We start from the raw sequence: 13,816 nt of genomic DNA on the forward strand, positions 1-13,816 counted from the left end.
ATTTCCTCTACACAGCTTCACACCATGCCATACAATTCCACAACAAACAATTCCAATCTAAGACATCACTCACTCCCTTGCACTATCATCAACCCTGTCATCACTTCCCTACACACCCACTGACTCTCTCATCTCTCCCTCAGACTCCCAGTACCCCCTCTCATCTTACAATACTGCTGATCTCTCCCTCCCTCACACTCCCTGTCTTCTCTCTATACTGCCTGCTCACATCCGCTACCTTCCTGTACCTCCTCACGCTCTTCACTGGTCCTCCTCTCGCCTCCCCCCCTATTAGTGGTGCATCTTCCACGTGTACCTCTATCTCTCTCTCTCTTACTCTCTCTCACTGCTCTCTCTCGCTCTCTCATGCACTCTTCCCGCCTCTCTCATACGGTTCACTTGAGTTCTCAAGCACAGCTTCCATACCATGCCTTTTCACAAATTTCTGTCCCTCAAACCCACACTCTCCTCTTATTCTTTAAGTGTTTTACTTTCCTGCATACATATGTGCCCCCACTTTATGCATCTATTGCCTCCTCTCCCCTTCTTTCTCACATACACTTTCTGCTCCTCTATCTCAAATTTCTGCCCCTCAAACCCATACTCTCCTCTTATTCTTCAGGTGTTTTCCGCATGCACATGTGCTCCCTTTTATGCATCTGTGGCCTGCTCTCCCCTTCTTTCTCACATACTCTTTCTGCTCTTCTATCTCAAATTCAATCACCATTTCCTGCACAAACTACCTATCCCTCTCTATCATCCATTTCTATCTATTTTGTGCAGCTCTCACCCCTATCTATTCACAATGCACCGCAATTCCACTACACAAATACACCACACACTTCCACCCCACACAATTTCAAAACGAACAACTTGAATACAACCGACATAATTCCACTGGACACCACATACATCCACTACACTCCAAACCAAAAAACATAAGTAAAAGGCATTGTCATTTACGTCTATAGCTCGAACCCGTGCAAATTCTAGACCTATTGTAAAATCATGCAAGCTAATGTATGTGAAGGACTCTGCTCATTGGCTGGGGGTATGACAATGGTGATTAAGATGATCAGTGGCTAACAAAAGCAAGACAATGAAAGGCTCAGATTAGATGAATAGTTTAGAGAAATGCAACAGCACCAAAAAAGGGGGAAGAAAGGTGTCTTAGAATATGTCAGTCACAACAGCAGACACAGCTCTAGCTAGTTACTCTAACACTTTACACTGGTACTGCATGTATGTATGCATAGATATTTCTATAATCTGAACTTCAGAAATATTGGAGTGTTGATAGATGGGCCAGCCATTCAAATAATGAACTCCATTTGGGCAGGGCAGTGGAAGCATGTACTCCACTAACCTGGTAGCCATACAGCTCACCGTATTGAGGGATTTCTGACAGCCTGAAAATCCCATGATAGGTTGTAGGACTTCAGTCAATATTATTAAAAGTTGTGGAAAAGTCCAGCTGGCACAACTGCAGGGTCAGCTTTGACAGCGAAGTGAACAGATTGGTTGAGTTTCATTGCTGCAATTTCACCCTGGTTCAAGAGCAGTTATTGCGCAAGAGGAAATTCTTGTTGAGTTTTCCTGTAGCTGGATAGTAATTTCTTTATTTTTTGAAATTCTTTTTATTGAGTTTTCAACACATTTAAGATCACACTACTGTATCACTGCATAGCACTCCATCCCATACCCCCCTTGCACAACATCCCATTTAGTTCTGGAATACCATGAAGTAGACGTCAGTCAAGTCTGCTGCTTCCAATCCGGTTCACTATAGATGGATATGTGCCATGGACAACTGTGCACTTTCCACCAAGAACTTCCTATGGGTGGCCAGCTCTGGGTGTTTTGTGCTGTACTTTCCACTGTCCCCAGATTCTATCATACTTTTCTGGTTACCCTCTGGATCTGACCACTGCTTCCGCAGCTAAAGAGCAGTTATACCATCCCTCTTGGCTACTTTGAGATTGTGGGGGGCCTGCATCTCCAATGGCCTGCTTTGTGACGTTTAGCAAAAACACAACCGGTCCCAATCATCAGTTTTTGTCCCCTTACCCATCCCATCCCAGAAATACTTCCATGATAGCCAACATGGGATTGTGTTCTATCAGAAATCTGCATACCCTTTGTAGGTTAGGGTATAGCAGGATCCAATACACCTGAATCACCTGGAATTTCCATACCACATGCATGAAGGAGCTTTGGCCTGTCCATAACGAAAATATTCAGGGCAGCTGTCCCTCCCCATCCTTCATAGCCTCTCAGGGGTTTAATATATTCTTTAACCTGGTCTACCCATTTTCGGCTGCCATTGTTTGCCTTAATCCATTTGTCATCATCCAAGGGCTGCAGGTCTGACTCATATCTTTCCTGCAATTTGTTTATCCGGCCTGGGACATTTAGCACCAGAATTCTGTATAAGCAAGATCTGCCTTTCCTACCAATAGCTAACATCATGAGTAAGATTTCTAATGGACTGTACTCTTGTGAGCGCTGTTATGTGGCCCGTGTGCCTAACCAGTGCATGTCCGCACAGTAGGTAAATAAACAACAGGGATCTCTGTAAATCCTCTTTAGCTTCAAGTTCGTCGTAGAACATCATATGGTATGTCTGCCAGATGTCTTCCTATTTACAGATCCCAGACTTATCTCAGTGCCCTGCAACCCTACCATTTCCGTTGGGCATGTGCCCATGCACAACAGCTTCTTCCTAGTAGGCAACCTCCAGTTAATCAATGGAATGGCTGCAACGGCTAAAATGGCTGGAATAGTGGGCAGGAGAAACTCCCCATACAGCCAAAACCCTGGTGCTTACCCAGTAAAGGGAGTCTTCTTAAGTTTCGTGGCTGGGTCCCCCCGGTCCCCAAAGATCCAGTAATTAACCGCCAGCAGCTGAGCTGAGCTGCCCAGTATTACAGTCTGATGTCTACTGCCCCTAGTCCGCCATCACAAATGATTGAATGCACTCCTTATGAGAGATTCATGGCACCGGTCCTCCCTACTTGTAGCTATTGATGTTGAACTGTAGGGTTGTAAACCAATGGGTAAGGATTTTCTGGAGGTAGTGTGGCAAAACATGCAACAGCTGTGGCAATGCCACCATCTTGAAGAGGGCTATACAACCTCATCATGGAAGGAAGCAACAGTGGTCTCAATCTTTAAAGAAAGGTGCAAAACCTGACCTGGCATGCCAAAGGCCCATTTAGTTGATAGATGCCACAGATAAGGTTTTGGGCAGAGTCCTCCTTGCACGCTTGAAAGATTGGGCATCAGAAAATTGGATTCTGTCCAATACTCAATATGGTTTTAGGAGAGGGCGGGGTACAACTGAACAATATCTTAATTCATCTTTAATCATTAATAAGCACAGAAGGTCCTTGAAGAGTTCTATCCATCTGGCCTTCATGGACCTATCTGGTGCTTTTGACACTGTCAACCGAGATAAATTATGGGCTATGTTGGAAGGTATGGGTGTGGAAAAAGCGTTAGTAACCCTACTCCCGAGTCGTCACTCCGGTACCACAGTCATAGTAAGATATGGCAGTAAAGGGGAAAAAACACATACTTAGATGCCTGTCAGGTTTTAGCACATTACACAGAAAAGGTCAGTAACTTCTCATACTTGGGCAATCTTTTTAGCAAACTGTTGAGATGGGAACCTCTTTTAACCATAAGAGCACAGCAAACTAGTAGGGTGATGGATGCACTATTCCGTTTCGCTTCTAAATTGGGGACAACTTTTTGTCTTTATTGCATTGTCCCTAGGGAGCTGGGGGTCTTGTCCTTTTTCCTGTTTGAAAATTAATAAAAGATTTAAACCATACATTGGGGCACAAGCCTGTGAAGGAACTAATTACCCTTTATAGCCAAATGTCTCTCTAATGCCAGGTATGGAGCTGGGGTTTGGGGCTACGCTAAAAACCAACAGTTTGTAGGAATCGAAAATAAATTCATGAAAAGTTTACTGATGCTCCCAGAAAGTGTTCCTACCTCTTTTGCCATACAGAACTTAACTAGAATTTATGGAAGAACGTATAGGCAGTGCCCCTTTTCTTCTATAGGCCAAGATAGGGACCCCTGAGGATTTAATATTTTCATGTGATGTTATTAAAGATTCCCAAAAATCAGACAATGTTTTAAAGGTTCCATGGTTTTAATATTTAGAGAGGATTTACCATGAGATTGGTCTGGACTACTTTATTGAAAACCCTGAAGGAATTCCCCTAAATGCCAAAGGAGTTTTCAAGGAGGCATTCTGTTCCAGGGGGCTTATTAGTTACCAACATGACAATATTGGAGTCCCCTGTTTGCTTCCTGCCCCTGCACAATGTTATTTATTTATTTCTACTAAGTTCCAGTTCTGATTTACCTAACCAGGTTCTGTTTATGCACTGTGCACTTTGTTGCCGGCATTTCCTCGCTAAGGAAGGTGGTCAAACAAGGTTATGCTCTGCCCATGTGATAATGTCTCAGTTTAACTATGGACTTTGTATTATTTTGCACATTGTATAAATCAGAGAGAACTAGATTTCTGCTCCCATTACTAAGAAATACTCACTCTTGCTCGTATTGATGGTTTTAACTTCTTACCGTCTTTGGCTACGGCTGAAATCTGTATTGCAGTAGCTAATTACATAAGAGACTCCATTGCGATCAGATAGCCTTAAGTGTAAAATCTGTACAGAGATTTTACCTTTTTATGATGAATTGTGTATGTATTGTATTTTAATCATATTAATGTGTAAATCTTTTCATGGTTCTCTGAGCTGAAATAAAGTTATTCTTGACTTGACTGGCTCTATACTCCATCATGATCGGGGGGAGATCTAGCTCACCATATTTCCCTTAATTTTGCGTGTCAACGGGGTCATATTCCTGTCCCAGCTTTCCTACGGGTCTCATGTGTTAGAAATTGGGTTTCTGGTTGGCAAAAGAATGCAGCCTGTCCAAGCAGAAGCGGTAATCCTAGTCACCTGGCAGTGAAAGCAGCAATGTGCCACACCTCAGCCACGTGCCTGTCTTCTCTCCCTCTCACGCTCCTGGAGTCGATGCAGAGAGGGTTTGCCACTGTGGGTTCACAGCTCCAGGTGGTGTTTGCCCCTGGCAGGCCCATCTACAGGTAGGCCGTATGCACACCCAGGCCGTCGATTGCAGAAATTGTCTCTCTTTCGTCCAGGGCTCCCTGGGTAGGTTCGGGTGGGCCAAAGGGGGTGATTATAGGGCCACTGCACTGGTGCCTGCAACTGAAAATAGGTCACCTAAGGTTCGGCTTCAGCAAGGTTCTAGGAGCTGGCATGTAGCTCGCTCAAAATGCGGCTACTGTCTTAGGCTGCTTGGCCACGCCCCCAGTAATTTCTTTCTTGATTTCTTTACAATGTAGTGGAGGTGAGTGATCTGTCAATGGTAGGTCAGCCCTTTGGGAGCCAGTATGGTATTCATCAGATAAGGTAGAAACTGTATTGTTTAGAAAGAGCCATTCAAGATTTCTTAGGTAAAGAGCAGAGTGAGCACTTATGGTAGCAGCACAAGTGTACACTGCCAAATCACTATTATTCACTGTTACTGCATCTTTGATCCATTACTCACAAAAGCAATATTTCACTCACACATATGTTCTGCTTTTAGGTGATGAGTACAAGGTGCTAAAGATGTGAAATGCCAAAATAGGAGTGAACATAGTATGCTGTTTCTTGTACATATGTTTTTTATTTGCTTGAGGTGTGCAGCCTTTCATGACTTTCATCTTCAAGACTCATGACAGTCTACATTTGTTTACAACGGTCTTGGTAATGCTGATCTTTTTTATTATATTTTCAGGATCCAGACAATCTGCTTGAAGAAGTACCACCACCAGAATACAGGGATGACTTCCACATCCCCAACTTTTCACCTGAGAAACAAGTGAGTTTTCTTTAAAATACAATACCATCATGTTCATGTGCCTTCTCTCTCAAATTCTGTTTCTTCCATACCATCTTCACAAACAAAGTACATCCACATGATATCACACAAATAACTTCCCATGGAAACTATACTCCATTCTCAGAAACACAAGGAATTCTTTACGTTATTAACAAGGATTGAATGGTGTAGCAACTCAATCCGTCTCTCATCCACTGGTACCCTTAGAGAGCTAGAGCTATTTTCTTAACTTCAAAGCTGGTTTTAGTGCACAGTGTAAATGTACAGAGGTGGAATTTATCTCCTGAAGGAAAAAGAGATTATTTAAAACAATTACCCTTCTGACTACTAGACTAACCTCTTCTGCGAAACAAAATACACTGGGGTTGATCCAATTTGTGGGCGAGCAAGGATCTATGGGCTAAAAATTCCCTTTCACAATAGAAGCAAATGTAGCTTTTTCTATCCTCACTTCTAGACTAGACAAAGAATTTAGCTAGCCTTGGCTTTAATCAATGGAGAAAAAAGCTCCTATTCCTTGGGGTCAACCATTTACTGGCAATGCCCACAATTTGCGTTTGTTGAGAAAAATAAGTCAACTGTTATACATGTTGTCATGTCTAAATAGCCTTCTTGTTTCCATTCTCTCTATCTACCAGCTTGACGACATGATCAAAATGATGAAAAGCACTCTCCGGTTGTGCGAGTTCATACTTTCTAAGTAGGGTGAGGTAAGATTTTGATGCTTTTTTCCTGTCAATGTGAGTGAGAGTGTGAGTACTATCAGACTAAAAGGATCACACAACAAACCATCACTTATCGATGGGGGTCACTGGAATGTAATGTAAATGTAGGGTGGATTTGTAGAGAGCTGCTTGTCACCCGTGACGGTCTCCAGGCACTTCTTCCATACAATAATGGGTTTACTATACTTGCCAAACAATCCACCCTATGCTACATAGTTTACAGTTTTTTTTACAAATAAATGTTTTGCTAGTTTAGAAGAATCAACAATTACACATGGTGTTGCTCTGTGGCAAATGTTAACTACTCATCTGAATTTATCACCCATGTGTTATACTGGTACTAGAGAGGCAAAACATTTTGCGAGAACAGCATTAATATTTGATAAAACAGCAAAATAGTATTGTCACAGAATGTACTACATTATGCTGCATAATTTGCACTGTGTTCCATAATTTGGCCTTCCTATGTGTCTCATGAATAACAATATTGTGGGACACTAATATCATTGATAAAAAAATCAAGAGACAAAAAATCAAAAGGTAAGTATGTAAAGATTTTCTGTACCTAATTCAACATATGTGTACCAAAATACATATACATATATCTTTATTTATTTGGAGTTAAGAATGGCAAATGTATATGTCCCTTTGTGCATTTACCCTTTAACCCCTTCGGTGCTGATGACAAAGCCAGCTCGTCATCAGCGTTACCTGCGCTGCGCGGATGACGAGCTGGCTTTGTCATAAACAAGCCATTTTTCTTTTCAGCGCACAGCGGGAAAAGCGGTAGCGTGGTAGGGGTTAATATTTTGTCCCTCGATATTTTGTCCACAGTATTACTGTGTCACGATATTCTTGTACTAGACGTTCAAGAGTACAATCGGCCCTTCTTAGTCTCATAATTCCAGAGCCACTTATAATATAAGGACTTTGGTTACTGTTTTAAATTACATTACAGTTATGAGGGTTGAAAAGGAACGAAATACATAGGTTTTCAAGAGCCTAGGGAAATATGTAACCAACAATGGAACTAGCGAGACTGAGCGATCACATCCCATTGGTGCTGGAGGAGGAGAGATTTCGGGGTAGGGTTGTCCAAAGCACTCATCATCATAAAAGAAACACCTCTATTTTGGGGAAGATTGGGTGTAAAACCTTTTAGTAGAGAACTACTTTACCAATTCAGAGATTCATCATGTGAGAATAGAGCCACCAAGAGCTTAGCTGTAATTCCTCTATGGATGCTTTGTGATTGCACAGAAGAGCAAAATAATTCTGCAAATGTGGTACAGATGCAAAGGGGGGCCCATGAGTAAGCATCGTTATCTGCCCCCTTGAGCCCGCCCAACACTGTCATGGAAACATGGACCGACTGACCTCTAGTTGGCAGTCACGACCGCCTAATTATGATGCAACCACACATGGTGCGGTCACATACTTACATTTCCCTATGGGAGCATGTGTTGTGGCTATAAATCAGCTGTAGCACAAGCTCCCATAGAGAAATGGGAGGCTGTGTTCCTCCCTGCACCACGTGGCAGGCACCCCCAAACACGCTTTCCAACAGGCTTTCCATGTCGGAAGCCGGCATGGAAAGTCTGCCCCGGAAACCGTGCATCATAATTAGGTCTCATTATTTGAACATTTCCGTCTGTATTTGTCCATATTTCTTTTTTGTCCAGCTTATTGGTATTTATCCATATTTAATTCGTGTTGTTTAAATAGATGAGGTGAAAACTCGTGTTTTTCTGCATTTATTTAACAGATAAATGTGGACTCATACTTAAATGCCTGTCAGGTTTTAGCACATTACACAGTAAAAAATATAAACATAATAAACTCACATTAAAGAAATAGTGTAACAACACACATACATGTTGAGATATGCAGTCATTTAAGGACATATCATTGAGTTTTGTAGCTCCCCTTGCTGTCATTATGTACAGCTACTGGCCTGAAAGTGATTAATCTAAGCATGATGAATCACTCAAAAGAAGCTAAATTATCTGTATTTTTCCACTTTCAAAAATAAATACAGACAGGGGAGACAGTGTTTTCTGTCTGTGTTTATCTGTAAAAATCAGACAAAGCGGAAATCAGGGAACCCTAATCATAATATGGACGGTATAAAAATGCATCCATATGAATTACGGGCCAGACTCCGACAGGCCGACGGGCTCCTTGAGCCTGTTGGAAGCGAGCTGGAATGACTGGCCAGTTTCATTTCCGACAACTGAAATTGTATTTAGGGGGTCAATAGTGAAACCAACCATCTCGGTCGGAAAGCTTCCGTTTCGACCGAGACCGTAATCGACCCCTAGGACTGACATTTATCAGGCCTGTTTCACATTGGTAAAAATAATCTGTATGATTCCAAAACAACAGGGTGTGACACTGGAGAAGACAAGAGGCACCTGCTGGAGTACAATATTGTATGGAAGCACATTTTTATAAACTGCCTTACCTCTTGTCGTGTTTGAAGAGTCACAATCTCTTCAGTGCTGACTCCCCCGTCACCTTGGTGAACGTTATTCAAATTCTTTGCAAGCCAAAGTTGAACACAGAGCAAAATATATTTCATGAGCTCCTGGTGCCTCCATTGATTGCTTGACTGTGAGGATGGGCAATTGCCTACTTGACCTATCTGACCTTGTACTTTTTCAACTTTCAGGTTTCAACCTACTTACCATTTCTTTGGCCTTGGATTCGACCACTGCAACTGATACCACTGACAAAATGTATTGAGGATCCCTAACCATCTCCCTTTCTCATAAACATTCATTGCTGAAACACAATATCCCACCAGAGGACATGCAGAGACCCATTAGAAATCATTGAACAGTAAAGCTACACCAGCCATAGAGAAACATGAAGATTTGACTTTTGTGATTTGGCGAAGGACGACAACCGCATCTCAGGAGTATGGCTGAGGATCACTTTGAATGATAACGAAGCACTACTTCCCCCTGGTCTGGGGCTCCTACATGAAATCATTCACCAATATCATCCATGAAATGTTAGTTCATAATAACGAGCAATATTAAGCAGTTGTTCAATAGTCACTGTACAGCCATGGTGAATTTTAAATTGCTTACTATTTGTAATGTAAATCTTACTGTTTAACATGTTTGTATTGCAAATGCTCTTGTGCAAACTCTCGGAATGTGAACATTGTACATTATTTTATGTAATTTAATTTCATTTAAATGTTTTAAAAATTAAATCACTCTTGTCTTTAATGATGACTCTCATATATTCTTGGTTACATGACTGGCATAATCCTTCAAGACAGAGTTTCAAAACTAAGAAGGTGTGGGGCATGTTGCATCACAATGCGTCACTCTTGAAAAATCACTCTCAGCAATGTTTTTCTATGCAGAATTTAGGATTTGGATAGAACATGCTTCTTCAATTACATTCAAAAGTTTGAAACACAGAGACCCACTGGTCTTTGTCTATTAGTTCGCTTGGCTCAGATCTGTGCAAGGGAAGCAATATGAAAAAAGCAATTCTGTTCATTAGACTGATTTGTAGGCCTGGGCGGTAAACTCTGCTACCCTTGAGGAGTTTGTGGACTTTTTCTAACTCTGCACTCCGCATGGACCGCAGAGCTTCCTTAAAACTCCGCATATTGGTGTGCAGCAGATTCTTTCCTCTGTCATGGCTCGCCAATATTGAGTTAGCAAGAGCGAGCTAGGAAAATCCAATGCTAGACTATCTCCCGGCGAGATTTCTCATTGCAAGGGGTCGCGGTAGGTCATTACTACTCATGTTGAGAAACCTGCCACTTGCATTGAGGAAGCTGCCACTCGAGTAGAACATCTCAAGTGGCAGAAGGATGCACCCTTTTGAGCTAAAAAGCAGCAGTGCAACTTACCTCACTCCCTCGCTTGCGGAACTCCATGGAGAGTTTTTTGGTCACTCCACAAACTCTGGCCAGGCCTCCTACTTTGTCCCTTGTTTACGAAAACGCTTATACCAGCCATTAAGAATCTAGGAAACCGCATTTACACAAACCACTATAAAAATAAATTCCATGTTGATGACATTTAGGAATCTTCTTTGGCTATTCTCAACGATCATCGTAATTTGGGGTGTTCAACGGACAAAAAGAATCTTACTGTTTAAACATACATCTTTCTTAAAGAAATAAATAAAGGACAAAACTAAAAAAAGTGGATCTGTGCACAAGCCCCTAACTTGCATGAGAACTTTACCCCAAATTATTTTTTCTACTCCTGACTCATTCTAAGAAGGAAGATATATACCTCAGGGTCACATGACTTCTCTGTCACAGGTCAGAGACGAGATAATTAGAAAACAAACCCCTGCCACTGTGTGTCTCAAAATGTCCTTTGTGAGAGAGAATTTGCTTGTTGTTTAGCAAAAGTGGGAGGGATGGGATCAGATAAGCAGGATAAGGGTTTGGTGCTTTTTATGGCAGGTTTAATACTGCAATCTCTGGAGGGATTTCTTTCCTCATGTTGCTCCTTATTACTTCGTCTTTACTTGATACATGAAATCTCATGTCATATGGTATAGTGCCTCACTAAAGGCCTTTACTAACTGACTCTTGGGGTACAAGTCTTGAAGGCCTAGGGAGATTTGATTGTGTGAAAATTGTCATAACAATATGATAGTGCAACTTTTATTCACTTAATCTCCCTGTGCCTTAAAAAATGAATGTGTCCCTCTGTAATGCAACTGGTGTTCATGTGAGGAGCTCTGATACCTTTGGGTCAAGTGTGCCCTATATAAAACTGAATAGAAAGTGCTTCACCCAACAAGAGGTTGCCAGGCTCACTCACCAAACAATGGGTTTTCATGCCGTTCAAATAGGAAACAGCCATAACCAGGCGAAAGTACAATATAACCCTTTCTCTCCTAAGGAGAGGGAGAAAGGCTTTCTAGAGTACTGGGAGCAGTACTTGTTCAAAGGACATCCCATCTGATGAGGTAGAGGCCATTCTTGGGTCGTAAAAAGGAGTGCAGGTGGTTTTACATAGCTTTGCTGATATGACAACAATGGTAGGCTTGAATTCACTAACAAAATATAATATTTAGTATTTTTATTCTTTTATCCCAAATTTATTGTGACATTGTTAGTACTGATCTTGTTGAGATGACTGTTGTAATACTTAGATAATACTAGAGGATAGGATTTAATAAAAACCCATTATATTAATTATCTATTGCTTGTATAATGAATTGAGTAGACACAATTGGGGTAGGCACATCATGGTGCCTCCAACTACTCTGTTAGGTGTGCACACAAATGGGCTTTCTTCTAATGTGTATGGTCCTCGGGGATGGGTATGAGATGACTGTGTGCTTTCCCTTACCTGCAGTAAGGCACACATATTTCTACAGCTCTGGGAACTAGCAAAACCTAGCCAGGTGTGCCTTTAGAAAGGAGTGATATGAACCAGTGGTACCCTATATTGGCCAGTTCACTGGTTGCTACAAATTTCAAATTTGAGTGACATACTAATGTGTTTGGAAAACCCATGTGTACTTATAAATCTTCCATAGAATCAACTTCCCTTATCCGTTAGGGATTTTTAAGTGTAACAGATACAAAAGAAACCTGAGATAAGAACCAGTACCTGAATGTTACTAAATTGTGGCTGATTAAGTAAATATTCCACAGAAAATGCATCCTGTGGTTACTACCTACTTGACAGGGAATAGAGATCCTGCTGACAGAAGAAGAGGTTTCATTCATTATAGGGACATCTTCACTCGTTAAATCTATCATTAATGAGTAGCTGTAGCTGCAGCTGACAATAACACCTGATGAAAAAAATCACTTGCTATTACACCTGCCCAAAATCATCCTTACTAATGCAAAGAGCTTCTCTTAGCATATTCAGAGCTCACAAAGTAATACCAGGGAGGGTTACCACATATCATGGAGCCAGGGTGGGTGAGTCTATTAATGCTAGCAGTCAGCAATGACCAGCTTTAGTGGAATACACCTCTCACCTAGCAAGAGACGAACAGTAATTAGTGGTCAGCAAGAACATTCTACAAGAGGTTATAAATGTTTACTGACAGCTGAGACCATATGTATTCATGAACTAAGACTGCAGCAGGCCTACTTCACTTGTTACTCCTACCCCGATTAATTCATTGACTATAACGGTTACAGGGTACAATGAGATTTTAAGGAGTCACAAATTCAATTACAAAGAGTACCTGGGGCATCGGCATGAACCAGTTTACAGCTGCACTGCATACAGACAATCGTCTCAGTAAAAAATCCAGTAATCTTATGAGTAATCCTTTTCATCTATTTTTATCTGTGTTCAATTTAAATTTCAGACAGAGAGAATGTGATTTAAAATCTTTCAATGCTCCAAGAATGCCCATCTGGGCTTTGTCCAACAGCTCCGTGTATCACATTTCAATTTGAGTAACCAGATTTAAAGTCTACCCAATGCATTTTGGACTACAGGCCCTTTGTCAGGGGTAACTGGAAATTTATAACAACCCATCAGGAACCATGTATAAATTGTTAGACTCTTCAAAATTAATGTAAAATGTTATGCATATTGTACTCAAACATATATTTTATCAAAATATGTGTGCCTATTATCAATTATTTAAAATTGAAAATTAGTGAAAATTACCCATGCTGTTCATATATGCATATGTGCCTTTTCACCGCAAAATGAATAAAGCACCAAAAAGTGAATGAAACAAAAAGTGAATACACCCTGTGTTAAAATCAAACGCTATTTATAAAAAACCTAACCCAAACACCCAGCTCAAGAATTCTATGAACGTTGTTTTTAGTCATCTCTGACTCAGCCTTACAACCTTCAGTGGAGCCGCTTGTTAAATAGTACATGCCTGTAACGCATTGAAAGAATAACCTTTGGGCCACAACCGCAGAACGGACCACAGTCAACTCTCAAGCTGTGTGAAAAAGGCTGCTTTATTGAAAACAGGTGCATCTTACAAGAAACATAACCTTGGCCTTTGCCTCCCAAAACTAAACATCTCTATATATGCTTCATCTACGTATCCCCCTCGACCACCCCTAGGGTTTCCACTCCCTTCTCCTGTCTTTGCAACTATTTAGCAACGCCAACTCTGTCAATAACGGTTGTCCCTTTAAACCCTGTAACCTCTTCTCTACCTGTCAAAACATC

The 13,816-nt window shown here is 41.3% G+C and overlaps 1 protein-coding gene across 1 annotated transcript in view; it reads left to right on the top strand.

Annotated features, from left to right (window-relative positions):
• Positions 1 to 9,898, top strand: part of LOC144798551 (maestro heat-like repeat-containing protein family member 2A) — a 59,193-nt gene extending 49,295 nt beyond the window's left edge. Inside the window, exons 11-12 of the mRNA XM_078669487.1 lie at positions 6,573 to 6,644; positions 9,331 to 9,898. Coding sequence (XP_078525613.1) covers positions 6,573 to 6,638 — 66 coding nt within the window. The 3' untranslated portion in view covers positions 6,639 to 6,644; positions 9,331 to 9,898. The remainder of the gene's footprint in view (positions 1 to 6,572; positions 6,645 to 9,330) is intronic.
• Positions 9,899 to 13,816: the final 3,918 nt, after the last annotated feature.

This window comes from Lissotriton helveticus, chromosome 12, assembly GCF_964261635.1.
Source record: "Lissotriton helveticus chromosome 12, aLisHel1.1, whole genome shotgun sequence".
Lineage (NCBI taxonomy): Eukaryota > Metazoa > Chordata > Amphibia > Caudata > Salamandridae > Lissotriton > Lissotriton helveticus.